Source organism: Anomalospiza imberbis, chromosome 1 (genome assembly GCF_031753505.1).
Source record: "Anomalospiza imberbis isolate Cuckoo-Finch-1a 21T00152 chromosome 1, ASM3175350v1, whole genome shotgun sequence".
NCBI classification, from domain to species: Eukaryota; Metazoa; Chordata; class Aves; order Passeriformes; family Viduidae; genus Anomalospiza; species Anomalospiza imberbis.
Genome location: NC_089681.1, coordinates 106,599,906 through 106,623,332, shown reverse-complemented (window position 1 = coordinate 106,623,332; position 23,427 = coordinate 106,599,906). Strand labels below are relative to the sequence as shown.

Sequence of the window (23,427 nt, the reverse complement as noted above, 5' to 3'; positions counted from 1 at the left end):
AAACTCTGAAAGATGCCCGTGCTGTCTCTGTGTTAGTGAACCATGTCCATTTAGAGTACAGAGGCATGAAGCAGATGTAATTATGGTTCAATGACTGTAAAGTATTCTTACTTTTGACAGAAAAGCCATTCTTTTTCATTGGCCGAGTCTTTGTTTATGTGTACAATTTTAAAAAATTATTTTTCTATACTAAAAAGCAGTTAGAAGTAAAATTCTTTTATGACATTATTCTCACTGGGAGAAAAACTTGCATGTAGAGAAGGACCAGGTACCGAGACAGAAGGAAGGAAAAGGTTAAGTAGCGATGCTCTTGTAAACTTGCCTTGGCAAGCCACGCTGAAGTATCAGGCAGACAAGCAGAGATACATGTTGCAGCTCACTCATCAAGACTGAGCAGAGACTAAATATGTAGTTAGTAAATATGAAATAGCCAGTCCACGTTCATTATGTATACTTACTACTACTATATACATGCATTTAAACTTGCATACAATTATTAACTGGGTATATTTCTTACATATAATCAGTGTAATTTATGTACGAGAGTGTCACAGATTACAATGTTTCATTGACTTTAGAATAACCACATTGTTTTAATAGTAAGAGTTTTAAGAGGGATCATTTACAACAAATGGAAGTTTATTAAATGTGATTATTGGCTCCTACAAACAATAAATATTCAAGGAGAAATTAACAGAAAGTAACCTGAGCTCCTAAAATCTATTTTGAAACTGTTCCTTAGGGCTGCCAATATAATTATAAGCAAAAATCAATTTGCTGTAATCACAAATTAAAATTGTGCTACAAGGTCCAGAAGAGATTTGATCTTAGTGAAAGCTGAAATTAAACTAAGTTCATTTTTTCTAGAGATAATAAATGGAATCTGCAAAGACCATTTTGTACAGACAATCAGTGAGAGGCAACCACCTGACCTTTCTGCTAAATCTGCTGGTACCTAACGAGTGTGATCTATATTCAGTACCCATTAACTTTATGGCAAAGTATGCTTGTCTGTGCTTTTTAGCTTTTAAAATGGCAATTCTAAAAAATTCCAAGATTGAGAGGGCTGTCCAGTGCAGTGCCATCTTCAGCTGTTGCTGGATGTGATGGCTGCTCAGGCTTCTTTTTTGCTTTCTTTTGCTATGTTTTGGGAGGGAGAGGGAAAAAGTCAGTCCTGTTACTGTTGTTGGTTTTTTTCTGAACACGTCACTCTTCAGACTGCTCAGTTTTCAATCTAAATGTCTTTGTGGCCACTCTGTCCATGTGTGTTTGGGGTTTTTTTCAGGCTTGTCAGTTGTCTAAAAAAAGCTTTTCTCCACTCTTGCTCAGGTGCAAGGCAGCAGCACGGCGAGAAGTCGATACCATGGATACATTTGTTGATTCTGCTTGGTACTACCTGAGGTACACTGACCCTCACAACACTGACAGGTGAGGGCTGCAGGCACAAGGCCACTGGGGGCAAGCCTGCTACACAGAACAGAAGGCAACAAAGAGACCACACACTCAGGTGCTTCCAGCTTCTAGCTGCAGTCTACTGGCAGTGTAAATCCCTGCTCTGCCCCCGTTATGTGCCTGCCCTTTGGGCCTGAGCACAGCACAGGGTAGGTGGTGTGGTTTAACCCCTGCTGGCACACACATCCTGTGGGCTGGGGAGGACAATCAGGAGGAGGAAGAAAAAATTAAAAATCACGGCTTGCATAAGAACAGTTTAATAACTTATACAAAGTATAATAATAATTATTATAATAAAAAGGAGAGGGAGAAAGAGAGAGAGAAAACCTGGGAAAAATAAGTGATGCACTGTATAATTGCTCACCATCTGCTGTCTGCTGCCCAGCCTATCCCTTGGCAGAGATTGGCATCTCCCAGCCAACTCCCCCAGTTTATATACTGGGCATGATTATGGTATGGAATATCCCTTTGGCCAGTCTGGGTCAGCCCTCCTGGCCATGCTTCCTCCCAGCTTTTTTGTACACATGCCCTCTGGCAGAGCATGAGAGGCCAAGAAGTCCTTGGTTTACAGTACACACTGCTCAGCAACAGCCAGAACATCTGTGTGTTATCAACATTTTTCTCATACTGAATTCAAAGCACAGCACTATACCAGTTATTCAGAAGAAAAAGAACTCTATTGCAGCCAAAACCAGGACAATATATGGAGCTGGTCTATAAATATGGTATTTGATGGTTCCTATGTCAGGAGATCTAGAAGATCTGACCAGCTCTAGAAGATCATCCAGCTCTAGAAGAGCAGGATGTGTAAACACAACTATGTAAGCACAGGAACTACAGGGCAAAGAGCAGAAATTTGCATGAACAGGAATTATGGGGCAGAGAAAATGTTCAGCTGAGGAGCTGAAGTCCTTACTGGGAGGTGCCGTCAGGAATGACAGCCTGCTATGACTCTGAGAGTGGTAAATTGCATGGAGTGTACCCTCTCTGGCAACGCACTGAGTAATTCAGTGTGTGGCCAGGCAATGCTGTTCCACTGGTAAGAAGAGTAACAGTCCAGTGTAACATCCAGCTGCCAAGCCTGGAACCTTCCCTTCTCTCCTTTTAAATTCTGGTGACTGGTGACTCTTGCCATTTCCTTTAGGTCTCAAGTGAAGAGGCATCACAGCAATCTCCTGCTGTGTCAGCACTTCCACTACATGCATAATTAATAAAAGGAGATTTTTCATGTGCTGTGGACTAGTGTCTGCAGCATGGAGAGTGTGGGAAAACAGATGTAGTTATTTAGCTATTTTTCTGCTTCATAGTCTGCCTGTAGTAGCGCTGCTTGATAGCACTTTTTTTTCCCAGAGAGGAATTAGTGCAACATCCATACTATGTAGTCTGAGGAAGATAGGAAGAATCACATTTTAAAACACTGATACCACATGATGGGCTGTTTGGGCATGTATTTCTTTATTTATTGTGCAGAGCAGTGTCTGGGAACATACTACATATACTCAGTGAATTAATAGTGCTGGGCCGATTATTTTTTGTATTGGCAGCACTAGTTTGGTTAAACTAGAAAAAAATCTTCTGCAAACTCTTTTATTTCATGCCAGTTTTAATTATTTTCTAGTGATAGCATGAATATATTACTGCTATTACTGAGTTAGGCAGATTGCTTCCTCTCCATTACAGTTTGAAGTATTTTTTGTCTGTGGGCAAGAGGGACTTTTCCAGAAGTTGAAGAATAAATAGTCAGATGTAACAACCAACTGTCAAAGTAACAGCTTAGTGTAGTCTAATCTGTTTTACACTGAAATGAGAACATTTATATGGACTTCTGCACTAAACTGCTGCCTGCATTTGATTTATTTAGTTAGTTCTTTTAACTAAGCTATGCATATGTAAACCCTTCATTTCCATAAACCATATTTCACTGGTCTACACTTCAGGAGAATTACTCTGTTGATTCTGGAACCCTGTGAACTAGTTAGATTTCTTTTGTTCCACTGAATACATGAATCTCAGATCCATGATTTGCTTCTGGGCTCACCTGTGAGGAAGGAAGTGTCACTGTAATAAAAATTACAGATGGAATAATCACACTGAAAGACAAAACAAGTAAATTTATTAGAGCAGGGACTTGAAGCCTACCTTATAGAAAAACTTCTGTACAAATGGTATTTTGTGGGCCCACTACAGGAGACATGGAAATAATGTAACGAAGCAGTAAGCAATGCTGGGAAACCATTCAGGTGACCTCCAGCGATGTAGTAAATATGCTGTAAATGGCAAATTTACTGTCATTTCATCGAGCATCCTTCAGCTGGAGTGCTGTGACCCATCTCACTCTACAGAGGGTTCTGCAGCCTTAAACTGCATCATTGCCCCCTAATGGCAACAATGCAAACCATCAATTTAAAAAAATCAACTGGTTTTAAGTGGTCATGTCTTTTGTCTTTCATTCTAATATATTTGTATATAAAGCTCGATTAAAAATTTAAAGCTGGCCACAGGGTATTTATTAAAAAATCATTTAAAGAGCAGTCAAGTATTTTCATTGCTTTCTCGGATAATTGCTTGCCTGAAATATAGGAAAATAATCTTTTTGTGGATCTACATCTCAGCGGAAATTAAATTTTTGTCTATAATAAGCATTTTACTTTTTAAAAAAATAAAAAGATGTGATAGCAATCTGAAAGTTTTATTACACATGTATTGCTCTCAGTAAACAGTGTTGTCCAGTTAAGGATGATGAGCTACTTTAGTAGTGCTGATCTTTCTTTTCAACACTGGCCTTTTTCCTATAATTGTGTTTTTTCAGGCCCTTTAATAGTGACTTAGCAGACTACTGGATGCCTGTGGATTTGTACATCGGAGGAAAGGAGCATGCAGTTATGCACTTATTCTACGCAAGGTTCTTCAGCCATTTTTGCCATGATCTAAAGATGACAAAACACAAGTAAGCCTTATATATTTCTATTAAACTCTTTCTTATTTCATTTGACTTGCAAGAGTATTAGTGGACATTGCTGTGATGGTGGAACATTACATTGAATAAGCCTGGATTTTCCTGCTTTGTCAGTACTTCACAACATCACAGTGAGTTGCACTTCCTGTATGTCTTCATACAAATGTTTTTATTGCATGAGTATTAACTGGCTCAGAGCAAGTGATAAAATGCTGCTGTCGGTTTCCAGCCTGCAAAAGCATGCACAAACTAGTAACTTCAGGCATTCTGTTTAGTGTTATTATTTCAAATTAGGTAACTTCCTACCAGTAATAGCATTAATTTCAGTGGAACCATGCCTATGTAAAAAACAAAGCACTCTTATAAGTCACTGTATAATTGGAGCTGAGCAGTACAAAACACTTCTTGATAGGCAAAAGCAATATATTTATCTCATGTCAATTTATTTTTTATTTAATTAATTTTATATAATTACTTTTAATTATTCTTGTTGATGCTGCTGCTATAGCCTAATTCACTGTTCTCTGTTTTGGTTAGAGTTAAAGTTTAATGGAAGAAGGTGATTCACCTGTTGTTCTGTTCTTTGTCCTCTTAGATAGGTTCTGAGCTTGACATCCCCATTTCCACTGAAATTCAGCTCTTTTGTACCCTAAAATGCCATCCTTAGCTTGGAGACTACTAGTGGCAGAACAATGAAACTCTGGCCCATGCTCTGTCCTGTTTTCCCATCGGCAGAGATGACTGAATAGATTGAGTGAAAATGAGCGACCCCATGAGAAGAAGTGCTCAGTGATTTCTCAGCCACAACTCATATAAATAAATTCATTTTTTACAAGTATCCCCTCTAAAAACTTGACATTAAAGAGAAGCCTATACATATATATATCATTGAACTCACTCAAATGCTGTAGTTTTGCTACAATACTAGAATTTAAGTAGTTGTGAGCCAGAAAAAGATGGACAAGTTACCGCAGCTAGCAGAATGTTTCCCCAAGGTATTTCCTAATTTTGATAAAAATAGGCAGTGTGTTTTCATAACTCATTCTTGGCTGTGCAATAGTTTGTAGTGAAAGCTGTTTTTGAAATACTGGATGTAGATGATTTGTGTACCTGTGTTTCAGTTTGTTGTCTGCAGCTTGTGTAGCTGCAGTGGGAAAGCTGTTTCTTCTCGCTCAGAGTGAACCTTTCAAACCAGACCCCTCCTCTCAGAGGTGCTGTGCCTTCAAGCAGAGAATTTTAAAGCTTTCCCTTGCAAGCAATTTTAGGCTTATTAATTCTACAAAAGATTTTACAATCCTAATCCATCAGCCATCTAGTGGAGCTGTAACACACAGCAGCAAAATGTTCTTTTGCTAGTCAAATTCTTCAGCCTTCCAAAATGGCATTAACAACATTAGTGGCTGAAGTATTGTCAATTTAAAGTGAGATCACAGGGCAGGGGAGATATTCTTGCAAAGTAAGTGGCTCGCTTTGGTGTGCTAGAAAAAAGGCATGGAAAGAGGCAGCTGGACTAAAAAGGGACCTCCTGTGTGACCTTAAAAAGACCAAAATAAGTGCAAGGAAATTGGAAGTAAAGATGGCCTACCCCTGGAGGAATGTAGAAGCCTTTACTAGACAGGCAGTGTGGATTATGGAAAGGTCATAACCCATCAGATATTGAAACTGATGAAGAAGGTGAAGGTAGTTAGAAGGGCTTCTGGACATACATTGAAAAGAGCAGCAAGGAAGACATTGACCTGATGCAAAATCCAGCAAAGAACCTGAGTAGAAAGGAAGGTCTTTCCCTTGGCCTTTGCCGTCAAGACCTGTGCTTGGTAGGAAAGTTTGAAGTCAAGAGATACTGCCCGTTGTAGAGTAGGATTGAGTTAGGGTTCACTTAAGTAAACCAGGCACATACCGAGTTCCAGGCTTGAAAGGCAAGGTGACTGGAGCAGCCACCATGGATTTACCAAGAAGAAATTATGCCCAACTTAATCTGCTCTCCTGCTATGGTGATGTGATTCCATCTGTGGATGAGGAGAGCTGTGCATATCTTTTACAATGACTTCAGCAGAACATCTGGGGCTGTGCCATCTGTGTGGGGAGGATTACAACAGAGAAGGGCTTAGGGGTCCTGATGAACACCAAGATAGAGGTGGGTCAGCAGCTGGAATGACAGTATACTCTGCTAGAAAAAACCATGCCCAGCTTTGGTTATCTCTGCTCATCATTTAGGAACAACTGGAATACTCTGTCTAGTTTTGAGGCCCTCACCCCAGTGTGAGGTACACTGTCAAACTGAAGAGGGTCTAGAGGAGGAGCACCACGATAGTCAGGGGTTGGAGCATATGACATACAAGAAGAGGCTACGGGAGTTAAGTGTGTTCCCCATGGAGAAGAGAAGGCTAAGGAGGGAAGGTAATTGCTATCTATTGCTACCTGAAGGGGGTTTATAGAGAAGATAGAGCCAGACTCGTCTCAGAGATGTATGGAGAAAGGAAAGGAGTAACAGTCACGGATTGCAGCAAGGTTTAGCTGGACAGAAGGAATACAGTTTTGGCAGGGAAGGTGATGAGACTGGAACCATTTGACTTGAGACATTGTGGCATCTCCATCATCACATATTTTCAAAACGCAGCTGGCCAGGGCCCTGAACAACCTGAAGTTAGGTCTGATATGGGAAAAGAGTTGCACCAAATGACTTCCAAAGGTCCCTTCCAACCTCCATTTTGCTAAGGACTCTGTGATTCTGTAGCTGCATTGCTTTGGAATATGTTTTGTTCACACTCTGGTGTGACAGAACAGTAGCGCAAAAGTTCTGTAGTGTAGCCTGGTCTAAATGTGGTAAATTGCAGAAGAAAACTCTACCTTCAGTTAAGAAAAATCCTTAAGAAGGACTGACTACGTCTAGTGAGGTAGGCAGAAGAAAATTGAAGTTGCTTTCTGTGGAAGCAGTTAGCAAGACTTTGGAGAATTCCTTTGGCACTGGATACAATCTCAAGAGCTGTTGCACATGTGAAGATCTGTTACAGCATTGCCCCGAGGGCCGGATGTATGAACTGCTTAGGCGTGTGCTTAGATGTGTGCTCAGACTGCAAGATAACTCTTAACAAATTCATCATCGTGCACAAAATTGTTCACTTGCTTTAGTTTTATGCAAGGTAAAGCATTAGGTGCTTTGAAGCCATGAAGTCAAATTAGGATTTTGGTTTAATATGGAAATCATAACTCCTTTATAAATATTACCGTGTATTTTAAATGTTTTAGTGTTAATCAGAAGCCACTTTTGCTCAGTCTTCTGTTTGAAGTGCTCGAGGGCTGGTCTGAAAGATCTGAAAAGTAAAATTAGAAACAACAGGCTTATTGTTAGGAAGCTCGAACTCATGATGTCAAAACCCACAGCTCTGAGGGAAAGCACTAAAATGTTAAAAAACACTGCCCTCTTGTGCATTTTTGATCTCTCTCTAGTAGCTTAGGTCTTTTCACTGATTAAATAAATAAAATTGTTATATCTCAGTTAACAAGAGCTGCCACCATTTAAAGTGTCATCTATCATCCTTAGAAATTGTTATGATTCCCCTACTTATCTGTAGTAGTTTTTCATTTTGATATGTTTTCTTTATGGAAATTTTCATTGTTTAGTTCCTATCCTGTGATGTTCAAATACACTGAAATACTTCTGGGTAGTCTTTAATGGCTATTAATATAGTAATGTGGTTGAAAACAGGAATTTAAATTCCTAGTTTGGATTTTCAAAGCAATCTTTCCAAATATGGTGTAATGATTATTACAGAAATGTTACAGGCAGCATGTGTGAAATAGGCATTTACATACACACATACCCTCATTGAAAATGCAGTGTTTGTAGACATTTAGAATTGTAAATGTGTCAATACAGCTTAAATATTCCCTAAAGATGAGGCACGGTCTTTTATTTTTTAATGCATTGGACTGGAGATGGTGGGAAATTGAGCAGAAATGCTACTCAATTTCTCAGTAATGACAAGGCAGAATAAGTGGTACCCTCTGGGTATTCATACATGTGATATCAGATTAAGCCCAAATTGATGTCAATTTGTTCTAGCAGTCTGGTCTGTAAAATGCATTGCTTCTCTAAATAATTCACAAGGCAGCAAGCCCTCCCAGCTGTGACCACTGCTGGGAGAGGGGCCAGGTAGGCAGCTGGGGCCAGAAAGCTCCTCCTCTGTTCCAGCTTAATCCACCATGGCAGGCGTGTGCTGACACTCTCTGTTGCACCTGCTCAGATGTGCAAGTACAAGTTACACAGAATTTGGTTCTGCCCAGACTTCAGTAATCCGTTCTGTCTGATGAATAACTGGAAATGGAATCTAGCACATTCTCCCTGAATTATTATAAAGCAATAAAAAATGTCATTGTTGCTGTTAAGTCAGCAGATTTTACTCTGATAGAGGGCAGATCTGCTGAGTAAGAAGGCACTATTTTTCACATAGCTGGGTTACAGAACAAAAGAAGATATGTGTGTGACAGAAATAGCTTATTCTGTGAAGAAATGATGCTACAGCTTCTCTGCATTCATTTAGAACCTTATCACTAGTGCTGATTTTAAGCAAAAGCTCTCGGTTGTTAAATGTGTGGAATCTTGAACATTCAATATTGTTTTGTCTTTTTTTTTTTTTTTTTTTTGCCTAAAATTATCAGTTTCCACATCCTGCAGTCACCTGTATCTAACAGCAGGTTACCCAGCCCCCTGGACTCAGCCAGTAGTGACTCACCTTGTCTTGTCTTCACTCCAGGGCACAGCACTTGGCCTCTCTCAGCCTTTCTAAAGGTGCAGGGTGCAAATACATGCAGTGAGCTGCCTTGCTAGGGCTATCCCTTCTCCTGAATTCACTATTTTATCACTGTGGCAGGCTCCACAGTGTTCTTCCAGCCAGGTCATTTATACTAGGATTGAAAGTCCTGCTACTCACCCCGCACAGAGCAAAGCAAAGAGCATGAGAACGTGGCACTGAGCAGGAATTCCTGATCTGTCTGTCATGCTTGCCTTACCATCCATTGCATGGTCCTAGATTGGTCTCTCATAGAGATGAGCCTTTATATGAATATTAGAGAAAGGAAAAGATGGATTACAGACTTCATGGCTAGCACAGCTGATCCTTCTCAGAAGTGCCAGGCACACTTTGCAGGTGGGATGTACAACATGATCAAAATCTGTAATACGGGCAAGGTCTCAGTGCAGATACTCCAGCATGGGCACAAACAAACTTCACAGGCCGGTGAAAGCTATCCCATTCCATTATATCTATGGTCTGAAACATGACCAAGCATTCAGAGGAACTCCAGACTCCTCTTCTGTGCCAGAAATGTCAGTGTGTCTGCAAATGGCTTAATTTCATTATTCTTGGTGTTTTGGATCAGGAGGTATTTATGGTGCCGTGACCGGGTGCTGCAGTATTGAGGTCAGAATTGCATCATCCCTGCTGTGCTGCAGCCTCTTGGCAGTTCCCTTACACAGCCAAGAAGTGCATCCCTGCCTTTGAAGGGGATTGTTTGAGGTGTGCAGTTTTATTAACATGAATTCAAGTGTAACTCTGCATGTGAACATGAGATGGAGCCACCACAACACTGCCAAAATCACTGTGCATTCAGTGCAGGGCTCATTTTGGTTTAGAGCCCTGTGTTTAGCAGATGGGCTCTGGCTTTCTCGTTTTGGGCATGTCTCCATACTCCTGCGGTCTCCCACTAGGGACACATGGTTGGGGTTTTTTTCCCCATACTTGGTAATGTATTTTGTATTGCATTTTTGTAGCCTCTGTCAGCATAAACAAAAATAAGAAATGCTTGTTCCTACATTCAGTTTTTAGTAACTTGGCATATGATCTGAACTAACTCTTTGTCATTAAAAATAAGTGTTCCTTGAAAAATCACTTCCAGTGGAGAGCCCTATCTGATTTGGATGATCTGGCTACCTCATTAGCTTTACTTTAGATAGCAGGAAGTGTAGCTATTTTAATAACTGTTTGAGATCTTAAACAGACTGAAGTACTGAATGATAGGGAGGGATATTTTTTTTCTTGTGAGGTTATGTCTCTAGTTTGTAGAGACAGGAGAAATGTGTTTTATCCTGATGCATTATCCCTGATGCATTGTTGTTGATAGGGTTACAAAGCTTTTATTCCAAATGTTAACCTTCTAATTCACTTGGATAATTTATAATAATTTTTTTGTATTTTAGATTATTTTTGTATCCTATTTTTTTTTCATTTTACTGTCTAAATTTCACTTCAGTTCTCTTTCCCTGAAGTTCCTTTACTTCTAAACAACAAGATTTTTCAGTCAACCTCTGAAGTATCATCTACAAAATATTTATAGAGATGCTTGAGTTGCTCCTAGTTAACATTGTTGATAAAACCAGGTGGCGTGGAAGAGACTCATACTTCTTTGTGACTGCGTTTTACATCAATATGTGCCAGTACTTGCACAATATTTATAAGTATACAAAATATGCAAGGAAGGAAACTCGTGTTCAAACTTGAGCATGTTGAAGATAAAATATGAAGCCTGTCACTTTCTCTCCCAGTTTATAGTTTTGTTTTCAAATATCTTCTTATTTCAGAGTCATCGAAAGTGTTTAAGGACTAGTACTTATATATACCTGCTTTAATATGATAGAAACATATAACAAACAATTGTTATATAATTTAATGATACTTTAATTGTTTTATTAAATTGCTTTGGTTTAAATAGTGAGATAAATTGTCAGGTAATTTATATTTCTTAATAATTTAAAATTCTCTATTAGCTCCTTGACAGTGAATCATGTTTTGGATTATGACTTTTTTGTACACATGAAATAAAATGTGGAAGCCTAGTTTTACTGCTTCTTTTTTGCATGGGTATACTCTGACTTTTTAACAAAAAAGTTCATAGAAATAATGCATCCTTTTACATCAGTTGTTTTGTACACATTTGAGGTTTCATTAGGTAAAAAGTGTAGAAAATTCACATTGTTTAATGTTGCACATACATATCAGCCTTAGGAGGGGCTGATGGTCCTGTCCTCCATAATGATGGTCACTGATGTCCCTGTGTTGGAGGGTCACATGAGAAGGCTTCCAGACTGTATGTGCTTTCTGGGACTGGCTCCATACCTCCTTCCCTTGCTCCTACTATTCTTAAAGCTGTATTAGAACTGCCTTACTTTCCTGTTCTACTAAATGGGAACCAAAAGCTTTAGAGATTAATTTTCTTGCCTTTTTTTTCAGTGAAAACAGTGATAGACGTGAGACTGAATGCATTAGAAATGCAAGATCATTAAAGGAGGGGGCCAGAATAGTGTGTCAACCAGAGCAGTGTTTACTTAATTTCTTGCTGAGTGCACTACTGCCTTTCAAGCCTCTTTTTAGCCTTGTCATATACTCATTTAATGGGATTTTACTCTCCCTGATGTAAATTTTGCTAGAAAAGTAAGGTGCTAAAAAATTGATGCACTGAGATATGAACTTTTCAGCATTGCCCTTTTTCTAGTACACTTTTTCGTACAGCCAGGCCTTCCTGGCTAGTTCTGCAAAGGGACAAGGCATGTGGGTGCTTATGTTAGAGAAACTGTCTTATCTGTTTATAGAAAGAAATGTGCAACAGCATTTTGATTTTTTTCAAAATGCTGTGCTCCTCAGAGGGAAGCTAGAACTAAATATTTGTAAGACAATGAGGCCGGGTACTTGAATGCTTTCACACGAGATTTAGCTTGAAGTTAGGGAAATTGTACTGTTGTACAAGAAACTTCTGTGTGTTATCCATATGCTAATTTGAAAAGTGATGTTAGAATAACTTAGTACTAAATTAGGGTACAGGAATGTGAGCAGAATGCAAATAAATACTTAGACTTGCTAGCCAACCACCATTAATCAATGCATAAAGTACTTTAAGGTGTCAACTATTTATGTATAGTCAACTTGAAATTCTTGTTTCATTAAAAAATTGTACCTGATTGGCTCAACACCTGAGGCTTATCATAAAGTATGCTTTTGACAGCTCTTTTCAACAGAGAAGTTTCTTTTTCCTTCCATCCTTAGGGAGCCTTTCCATAAGCTCTTGGTTCAAGGTCTTATCAAGAATCAGACATTCAGACTAACAACAACAGGCCAGTGTTTGAAGAGAGAGGAGGTTGATCTCACTGGTAAGAGAAACTGCATGGGAAAATCAACATAAATGCGTCCCTAAAGACAGGGACTGCTTCAGTGCTGGGAAAATTTGGAAGAGAAAATGAATCTAATATTTAAACTGGAGAGCAGCTTCTGTGAGTTTAGGATTCACATGTACTGCTGAGTACACAGAGATCCTACTAATACAGGAGCTTTTAATTGCCTCCAAACACAGAAACAGTGCTGTGGTATTATTTTGGCTCCAGTGCAGTCCAAAAGATCAAAAGTGAGTTTTGTTAAGCCAGTGCTCAGCAGCCTGCTGAATGGAGCCAGTTAGTCCCAGCAAACAGGCAACCTACAAAAACATTGTGGCAAAACTAACACAGGTGCAGGCGTATTCAGTAGATATTCGGAATGTAAAACCTTTAGGAAACAGTGCTCATTCCCAAGTTCTTTGCAGAACCTTCACTGCATAAGCTGGACTAGTCATTGCTATGACACCTCTAGCAACAAAAATAGTTTGGTCATATTTGCCTCTCTTAAGCATTCCTCTCATACATCCTTGTTTTCACTGGATACAAACCCTGTAAGACAGTTAAAAATCAACCCTCCAATCTCCAATCCACCCTCTTAAGTTTTGCCACTCTCTACTACCCTTTTTTCTTCTAGAAAAGATTGAAGGTTTTTAGCAGAGGATTTTACTCAGTTGCACCTTTCTCAGTGTAAATGTGTAAATGCCCCACTCTGTCTCTAAATTCATGCAAGAGAAAACACACTCTTTTCAGGATAACTTACTGCACTTGAAACCTGTAACTCTGGTATTTGCAAAAACTAAGTACAGGTCAGAATTGTATCAAATCAATACACCTATCTAGGAAATTTTAAATATCATGGTTATAAAAAAGCTTAAATATCAGGAGCTGTCAAGGCAGCACTTAGGATGCATGCCAGATACAGCTTCCAAATGGTAGGAGACTTCTGTGTCATGATGTGATGGAAGCTTTAGGATATTATTAGTGTTAAAAACATTAACACAGGAAAAATTTGGGAGGGAAAAGAGTGTTTGGAATGGGTAGTATTCCTCTTTAAGCTATTTTGGAAAAAAAAAATCCAAAACACTAGCAACAGTTGTTTCTTCTCATGCTTAGGGAAAAAAATTAATTGCTGTTACAAGTGAGCAAAATTTGTTTCAGTAGTTTTTGTATGTCTTAATATTTAGGAAGTGAACCAGTTCACCTAAAAACTGGTGAGAAGCTCCAAGTTGCTTGGGAAAAAATGAGTAAATCTAAGTACAATGGAATAGACCCTGAGGAAGTAGTGAAAGAGTATGGCATTGACACCCTGCGCCTTTACATTCTGTTTGCTGCTCCTCCTGAACAAGACATTTTGTGGGATGCTAAAAGTAAGTCAAATTATTTCTGTAGTTTGTTTTGTTGTCTTTTTTCTCAAGTAGTATATTTTAAATACAAAATTAATACAGTTCTTGATGCCCAAGTTTAGGAAAAATGAATCAAAAAAATTATAAACAGGTTTTATTGTTTGTTTCTTTTAAAGGAGAAAGGATCACAAAGCTGTCACTAAGAAGCGAACTTACAAGATTATTGCAAGCAGCTTACCTTTTCCAAGCTAAAAACACATATAAAAACTACTTTTTAAATTGTATTTTCTTCTGAGAACGTGGACCTCGTTATCTTTTTTTATGAGCAATAATTGATTAACAGAAAATTATTTTTCTTTATTATGTGTTTTTTCTAATCATATCAGATCAAAAATACAACTTTACAATATTTTGTTATTTCTATTTATTAACACACATGCAATGGCTTTTGTAAGCTGGACTATGAAATAGTTCTCAGAAACAATCTCATTAGAAGATAATTGGAGTTGCTAGTAATTAATATTTCTAGATATTATATTTTTATGAGCTTACTTCTTGAATAAGTTAAGAATTGTCCTCCTGTACACTTATTTACTCCTGTCATGCAATTCCTTATATTGACAGGTCTTAATTTCTTTTATCTACTTTGGTTCATACATTTTAATGTAGTCATATACATTCATTTACATTTCACCTTCCTGTTGCATAAGGCTTTAATAAAACACTCCATTCCTGGTTTCAAAAAGTGTAGTTCTTCATTCTTTCGCATGTTAAGTTCTTACCACTTAGTTCAGCCTGCACTAAATTTTATTTCAGTTGTGTCTGTCATGCTTTATATTCATTTGTGCTTTTATGTATTGTTGCACTATTGTATGTGCTGGAAGAGTGGACTTTATGAGTTCTCAGCTGGTTTTCTGTCACCACCTAATCACAACAGTAGAGAGCTAGGCATTTGAAAAGGTCCCTTAAAAAAATGAGTCACTTAGATCAAGCCTTAACAGCTGCGTCCCAAACACTACACATGTACACAATTCCCTCTGAGGCAGCTAATTTGATGATGCACAATCATTTTGCTATTTTTTTTTGATCTTGAAAATGGAATGATTAAATTACTGTGTGGATAATGTGTACCAAATCTTAGTTGCAAAGTATATGAGAGCTTGGTGATTATACATTTTGTAAGAAAGCTAAGCACGTGCAGTTGTAATGCTAGTAAAAATGCACTTAGTCATTCAAGCCAACTTGTTTACCACTTGAGAAATACAAAGGAAGATTTTGTTATCATCTCATGTTAAAAGTATTGGAAAACATGAACAGAAGGAGATTTTAGCCACCTAAAGATATTTCCAGGGGAGAAGAAAATAGAAAGTTAGGTGAAAAGCATCTCTTAAATCTCCTTATTCTTTGTTCTGATTTTTTTAATGACAGCAAAATTATGAACGTTTAAATTTAAGCAATTAAGGAGATTGTGTTGGGTCTGACCTTGGGCTGAATGTCAGGTGCCCACCAAGATGCTTTGTCACTCCTTGCTTTTCAGTTGGACAGGGGGAGAAAAGTACAACAAAAGGCTTGTGGGTTGAGGTAAGGGCAAGGAGATCACTCAGCATTTGCCATCATGGACAAAACAGACTCGACTGAGAAATTAACTTAATGTATTACCAATTAAAATTAGAGTAATGAGAAGTAAAACCAAATTTGCACCTTTCCCTCATCCGTCCCTTTTTCCTGGGCTCAACTGGCTCTGTCAGACGTGGGGGAAGCTCCTAGAAACTTCCCAGAGAAGCTATCCTTTTGTCCCCTCCCTACCAAAAGTTTGCCACGCAAAGCCATTACAGGAAATTTTTCATTCAGAGAATGTTAAATAGTGGTTCTCAGTTGTCATGATCCTTCTCTCCACTGGATGGAATAGCCTTTGGATGATTGCCCTTCAGACTAGATTCCTTGTCCTTTCAGTGGTGGGCATCAAGTCAGGGCTTACGTCATTCTCTCCTGTGGTGTGAGCAGCCATGGAGTAGGACTGATGCTTCAGGGTCAAGGTCAACATCTCTAGTAACAAAAGTATACATACTTGCTAAAATCAAATTTGAAAAGAAACTTCTCAATTTGGAAAGATATGTGTATGCATACTTGTGTATATATTTGTATTCTGCCATGAGTTCCAAAAATGTGAGCACGTACAACTCCTTTGTGCAGTCATTAAAACAGATGAGCATTCTAGCCTTGACATAATATTGGGTTATTTTACCGATTTTTGTAAATATTCTATGCTGTGTTCTCACTATGTGCATCTGTTTTAAAGTCATTGCAGAAAAATACTTTCATCTTACTGATTTTTTTCCCTTGAAACAACTCAGCATTACTTGTAACGACATTTTTAATTGCACTGATGTCTTTCATTTAAAATAGAGTTTTTTAAAAAAATACTTAACTCCAGTGTTCTGTTCAGTTCCTGCTTTTCTTTAAAGTTTTGGATTCTTTACTTTTAACTGACATTTGTTTCTGAAATCTTTCATTAATCTCAGCTGATGCCATGCCTGGCGTTCAGAGATGGCAGATACGCCTCTGGGCGCTTGTAACCAAACTTATTGAAGCAAGGACTTCAGGAACCATGCCCAATCCTGAGCTTCTGAATAAGAAAGAGAAGGCTGAAGCCAGAAGGATCTGGGAGCAGAAGAATCTGGTGATTTCTGAGGTTAAAAGAAATACTTACATAGTTTCTAAATTACTAAATAAGTTGTTTCTTATGCTAAAACCATATGTTTGATTTACAGAGCCAAAAGCTTTTCCCCAGATGAGTAGCTAATTTTTTTAAGTGAATTATTCTCTATGTAAATAATTTTATCTACCTACAAATTTTGTGGGCCAGAACTTACTTAAAGGATGTATGCCTCATTTAAGGAATTAAATGTTATGATGTTAAAGTTTTATCAATTTGGGATTCGAATTACTCCATTTCAAGTAAAAAAGCCATAGGTGTGTTCTGTAGGTTACCCTAACAAAAGCTTTGGTCTGTTTGCTTCATACCTCATTATCCTGTCTGCTGTTTCATATAGAATGAAAAAAGCCACTGGTGAAAATATATTAGCATAGCCTTGAAAAAAATACTGAAGTGGTTGTTCATTTCTTGTTATGTGTTATGTCCTGCTGTGATTAGTATAAATTCAGTTAGCCAAGACTCAGAAGGAAACATAAATACCTGCAAAATTAACTTCAAGTAATTTTCTTTGGATAAAAACTTTTGCCAGTTTAAACCCTGCTATGAGGGATATTCCAGATCACTTACCAGGCTTTATAATCCTAATCTTGTAATCGATGAACAAATTTTCACAAGTACAAATGGATTTGCAAGATAGAAGGCCTCTTGTAGGGGCAAAGGGAAGATATTTTATTAAAGGAAATAAGAGTGACTAATGCATATTTTTCATAGCATTGATTGAAGCTTTTTAAATCGTGAAACAGAAGGGAAGCTAATCAGTTGAATTTTTATATGACTGTTTTATATGATTTTCCGCTCCACACATGTGATTGCACATATGATATGTTTGCATACCAAAGTGATTTTCATATAAGAGGTAAGATGCACATATTTCACAAATTGAAATTGATTACCAGTAATTGTTTTTCATTTAAAAACCCAGTATTCCGAGTTGAAAAATTTTAAGTAATTAATGACAGACCTTTTCTTCTAATACAAGGTAACCGAGTACTTCACAAAGGATCATTTGTTCAATGCAGCTATTTCCCGATTGATGAGCCTCACAAATGTACTCCAGGTAAGTATGTGATATTAATGAAAGTATTTTTCTCTCAGACACTGCTCCTGTCAATCTTTCTACCAAGCAGGAGCTGCCTGAAATAGAGGTCCAGCTTTCTGTAAGTCATTAACTTCATAAACAGTATTATTAAGTCCAGAGCCTTGTTGAGTTACTCAGTTCAAAAGCAGCATGTTCTAGTGTCACTGTAACCGTGAAATGTAAACAGTTTTGCAGGAGGAGCTTGATGGTATTAGATCCACCAGACTCTGATGTTTATGTCTGCATCCTGTAATTTGAAGAGGATGCATTTTGTTTAGTTCTGTTCTTTGTTCTCTTGATTTTAACCAAGTTGCATAGGTAGCTAGGTATAATAGTATATTATAGAATTACCAAACATTCTGATATTAAAAGGGTTGTTCTTTGCCAGGAAAATCACACATAGTCAGTCCTCAAAGACAGCTTACACTGCTGAACTTAAGTTTTAAGATTTTTAATTTAGATTGTTGTTTATCAGCCAGTGGTGATAGATGAAATATAATAAACTACTATCATTATTTTCATTACTACTCTTAGATCTGGTTGAGCAATCCTTCAGGCATATAATGGTAACCTGATATAGACCAGAAATTAAATATAATTTTGAAAGTTTTAGCTTCTTTATTAAAATACCACTTTATACCTAATGGATTCTGAGGTGCTTATTGGCAAAATCAAGGAACTTAACAAAAAGTTAAGTAGGTCGTGCACAGGTGCTGTACTGAGACAACTTAAGTCTGGCATCCTCTATGGTGTTGAAGAACTGTACACAGTTCTTTATCTCCAACTCAATGACTCATAGGCAGCTGGGACTAATGGATGGTGGAATGAATGTTAAAAAAAAATAACATTCAGGGTCCTACAGACAGCCAGATACTTGAACACTGATGTATTTCTTGAGCAAAGAACACAGTGCAGTATCTTTGAAGAGTAAGTTTCTGCATAGCATGCTGACACCTCCTCTTTTGCTCCTAGTTAAAAGGGGAAAGTGAAGAGGTGGGTAGGGATTAAACATTGAAAGTGGGTAGTAGTTACTAAAACTTACTCAAATATAGTTTGCACTATAAGTGATAAGATGCCCTCTGACAACATTTGCGGTCAAGCAAATCACTGGTTTTGGACAATTTTCTAGTTGATGAGAATGGGTTTTCATCACATCAAATAATTCTCATAAGTTGACATGTATTGACCTTTTTTGTGCTGTTTCGTTAGAGAGATAGATTACAAAATAAATATATCAGCTGAATTTGCCATGGGATGTAATCTCTTAGAGAGGCAAAGAAAAAAAAATACATCTGATTACTTTTAGTGCTGTATCTTTCTTTTTAAGTTTTCTATAAGATAAGTTAAATGGGAAATGAAGTTCACATTTTGTCAGTCAGGTTACCTTTTGCCAGAAATTGCGCATTTTCTATACTAAAGAAGCCAGACACTTTACTAGAATAATGAGAACATAAGTCTGTAAAAGGCTTCATTGTGCTTTTCATTCCCAAAGCTTCCTTCAGCTCTAAACCCTCACTTTGTCACTAAATTCAGCTTTACTGAAGCCACTCTGTGATCGTGTAGAATTGAACCTTGTCCCAACAAAATCTGTGTTGCATTCAGCACAGTTTGACTGTCATGTACAAGTCCTTCACCTCTTCTGAGATACCTCTGGTTTTGCCTAAGGTTGCACTTCTAGAAAAGGCAGGACTCAAAAGGAATTTGTGGGCCACTCTTGTCCATGTGAGTGTGTGTTCAGAGTTCTGTGCTAGAGTAGATCCCCAAGGGTCTTCATCAGCCACTTTGGGATTAGCTTCTAAGTGTTAGAGAGCACTCTATCACCAAGAGTTGTGATTTTAATTCTCCATTTTCATAAGTTTCCAATTTATTGTGAAACTACATTCTCCTTAACACAGACACTGATTTTAGGTTTTATTACTGCATTTTCTTCTTAATTAAACTACTTTCCTCCCCACCTCAGAATGTTAATAGTTTGTTTCTTTTTTCTTGCTTTTTTGCTCAGCAAGCTCCTCGGTCTCTTGTCCTCCACAGCATGGAATTTGAAGATGCTTTGGCTTCACTCTGCATTATGGTTGCACCTATGGCTCCCCACATTGCATCAGAGATGTGGAAAGGTATTTATAAACTTCATATAGGTGTTCTAGGAAAAAGGGCAAGAAATTTGCAAAAATGTCTGTAATTCAGCACGTGTCACCTCTGAATTCTTTATCTAGCTTGTCACCTCCTGTCATAATTGTTAAACAAACTTGAACTTTGTGTCACTCCCACATCTCTCTTTTCTGCCTTTGGTTTTTTTTTTCCTTGCATACAGAGGTGGATTTCTTGAAACTGGATGGAGAAAGGGAGATAGAAGAAAAATTCAAGGCAGGACTTGCATGAGGAATTCATATGTCAGCTGCTAGCTGCTCCTGAATATGGGTGGCTTTATTAAGAGCTGAACGCCAGGACAGAAACAGTCCTTTTTTAAATAACTGTGTCAGAGCCTTTGGAATACAAATATTTTCTTTCAGGAATTCAGGCAAAGCGAACCGTATCAGAGGGCAGGATACTAAAAAGACTAAAGGAATGTTCAGTAAAAATCTTACTCTTTTGGGATGTTCCAGAGACTGAGGGACACTGTGCTGTAAATTAACCTGCCATGGAGAATTGGAATGGTGATCAGGGTATCTTTTCAACTGTCAGAGTTGTACAGGTCTGAATAGGAAATGGGCTAAATTGCATGGTGCTGATACAGGTAAAGCCCATGAAATAAGGGATGTGCGTGCCAGAGTTTAGCAGCTGATTGTAAGGTTTATTGGGAAAAGTCCCAAGATGCATATGGGAAGGTAGGAATATATTCTGCATTGTGGCCGGCCACAAACTGCTGCGTGGTTTTGGACCTAATGTTAGCTTTTGGATTCTGTTTTAATGGTTTTATTTTCAATGGTCATCCCCAAAAACATGGTGCATTCAAGTGTTTGCAGAGCAGTGCTACTAAACTGATGATATTTCAGTGTTGTGCATGGCCCTGTAATGTTAATTGCCAAGGAAAGACCACTCTTGTTCAAAGCAGTAACAAAGAAGCAGAGCCTATGAAAACAACAAGATTTGGTAGGGAGAGTGGGTTGGCTTTTTTGCATGTGTTTTCATTTCAAGTGATTTTAAAATGTCTTAATAGAAGTTTAACTGTCTAGAATAAAGAGTGGCATCAGACATCCATATATTATGACGTGCCGTCTAATTAAAATAATGCTAAATAAAAGTAATTAGCATGACTGTTTTCCACATTGGTTGAGATGGAGACAGAAGAGATTCAGGATAATTACTTATACATACAGTGCCTTCTGAACTTGGAATTCTAATACATGTTTGGAAATTCAGAATTACCAGCTATGGTGGATAAAATGACAAAGAGCACTAGGGTATCTTAATTAACAACTTGTCAAACATGAAGCTTAATCATGTAGTGTTTTGAATGTTAGATAAGGAAGTCTTTTCTTGCTACTAAAGTCACTGGAGGATGAAAATGATAAACATTTTCTGGATCTCCCTCTGATGTAAGAATCAAAATGAAGCATATAAAAATTGGAAGTGTATTGTCCTCAGCCTCTGCATTTAAAGATAAAATTTTACTTGTGTGGTCCAAAGACATGTGCACTGTAATTCAGTGCAGCAATCATAAAAAAACATTATGTGTTGATTAATGCCTGAATAACTTTATTACTAAATTTGAAAATTAAAGTATATTTTAGCTTGTTAATCATTGCATTATACTGAATTTATTAAACAATTTTATCAGGAGAATGTGCGTACATTTAACTGTTGCATTGTGGTAAGAATACTGTATTGTTTTGAAATAGCCAACATCTATCAGTTCTGTCCTGGGATTGAGACTTCATATTAAAGATTCCCCAAGTTTTGAATTGCACTCTGGTTCCACAAAGTCCTGTTGCTCTTCTAATTAACCAATTTCTCAAACTTTATTGTGTATAAGTGATGATGCTTTACTATTTTAAATAATTTCAATATGAAAATTAAGGTTTCTAAATACTCTGTTTAGTTTTCTCTGTGCTTTAGTTCTCCATACTCAGGGAGAATAAGTCTCTCCTTTTGTACCTTGGCTTTGCATCTAAATGTCAGGATAATGCTGCTTCCTCTTTCGTAAATTGGTCAGGAAAAGGAGTTTGTATATTGTTAGTTCTATAAATTGCACCTATAGCAGTGGATCCCACTCTTTGGTGGAAGCTGCTTGAATGCCGTTCTGTAAGTGCCTCACCTTTCAACAGCTGAGCAACAGCAACCCATGATACTTTGTGCGTGAAAAAGTTCTTCTCCTGCCTTAGAGGATGAGCAGTTTTTGGTATTTTGGTGTGTCAGCCTGGTGGTGTTAATTGTGCAGAGAATGCACTGGTTTATCGCTCAATAACATAAAAAGCAGCCGTAGCCCCTCATTGTGGGAAGAGTTCATCTGGCTGATAGCTTGGCAGTTTATGAACACTAACAGGATGAGGAAATCAGTTTCCTTCCTGAAACCTTGTATCTAAGGAATATACAGACACCGTTTGAGACTTTTTTTTAGTTTGTTTGTAGTAGTACAGTGTTTTGCTGCTCAGACAAGGATATGAAACTGTTTATTGTGAGTTGCTAAATTTTTATTAGAGATGGCACATGAAAGATATGTACACCTTTGATAAACACATCTCAGGAAATACTGAAATTAAACATAAATTTTGAATTTTTAATTGTATCATTGTCTTAGCAATATTTTAACTGTCACTACAATAGCTCTGTTGCAAGAATTTGTCTGAATTCAGCCCTTGCTCAAAAAGGCTTCTGAAGAGAATGGAGTTGAGCAAAAGCTAATTGATGTTGCAGATTTTAATTGAAAATCTGAATGTAGAAATCCCCCTTCACAAATCCAATAAGAAACATGATTAGGAGTTTAAGTTTTTTTTTTTTTTTTTCTCCAAAAGAAATAGTGTAAAAGGAAGGAGAACAAGTCCTTCAAATGGAGGAAAACAGATTGTTTTAAGAAAGTTAAAAGAATTTGACTGGAGTTTGCTGGATTGCAAGCACATCCTAGAGTTAGCTTACAGTAACCCAGGCTTTTCACATCCTAGTTCTGTAGTACTATACCAGTGGTATAATACAGATTTTCTCCGAGCTGTCTGGAGACAGCTGTTACCATCTATTTGAGACTGCAGATTGTTTCACATATGACTGACAGACATGTTCTTCCTGAGCTGCAGAAAGAAATTTTGGATATGTAACTTGCCCAAATCTGTCAAATAGAGAGATTCATTAAATAGTAAAGAGAATATCAAGAACAAAGTAACATGGTAACAATGCCAGAAAGAGGCTGCATAGGCAAGTAGATACTCACCCAAAATATTTCTCTACTTGCCCTTACACCCTCCTTATCTGAGCTTTTTCATTAAATTAGCAGTTTTTTGATATTCACCCTCAGAGTCATCTTATATTTCCCCCTCTCATCTTGTTACATTTTCTGTTTGAAAATCCCTCGTCCTAAACTCTGATACTGACATTGTTTCAGCTGCTTTCATTAGCTTCCTTTTATCACCCATTACGACTTCCATCTTCATTTCCTTCTCCGCTTTAACCTCTCTGTTCCAGGGTTGTCACAAGCCAGCTCTTTCTCAATTTACTTCATAATCACAACTTTTCCTCTAGCCTACATAATTTTGTGTCTAAGTGGCTGCACAATTAGTGGAATTTTACAGATAACTTTTTTCCAGTGCTTTT

General features: G+C 37.7%; 1 protein-coding gene across 2 annotated transcripts in view; it reads left to right on the top strand.

Annotated features, from left to right (window-relative positions):
* LARS2 (leucyl-tRNA synthetase 2, mitochondrial) overlaps positions 1–23,427 on the top strand; it is an 82,887-nt gene that overhangs the window by 50,852 nt on the left and 8,608 nt on the right. For both annotated transcript variants that reach the window (XM_068204358.1, XM_068204367.1), the window contains 7 exons: positions 1,330–1,428; positions 4,262–4,399; positions 12,445–12,548; positions 13,733–13,915; positions 16,414–16,583; positions 17,587–17,664; positions 19,688–19,799. In XM_068204358.1, the coding sequence (XP_068060459.1) occupies positions 1,330–1,428; positions 4,262–4,399; positions 12,445–12,548; positions 13,733–13,915; positions 16,414–16,583; positions 17,587–17,664; positions 19,688–19,799 (884 nt within the window). The remainder of the gene's footprint in view (positions 1–1,329; positions 1,429–4,261; positions 4,400–12,444; positions 12,549–13,732; positions 13,916–16,413; positions 16,584–17,586; positions 17,665–19,687; positions 19,800–23,427) is intronic.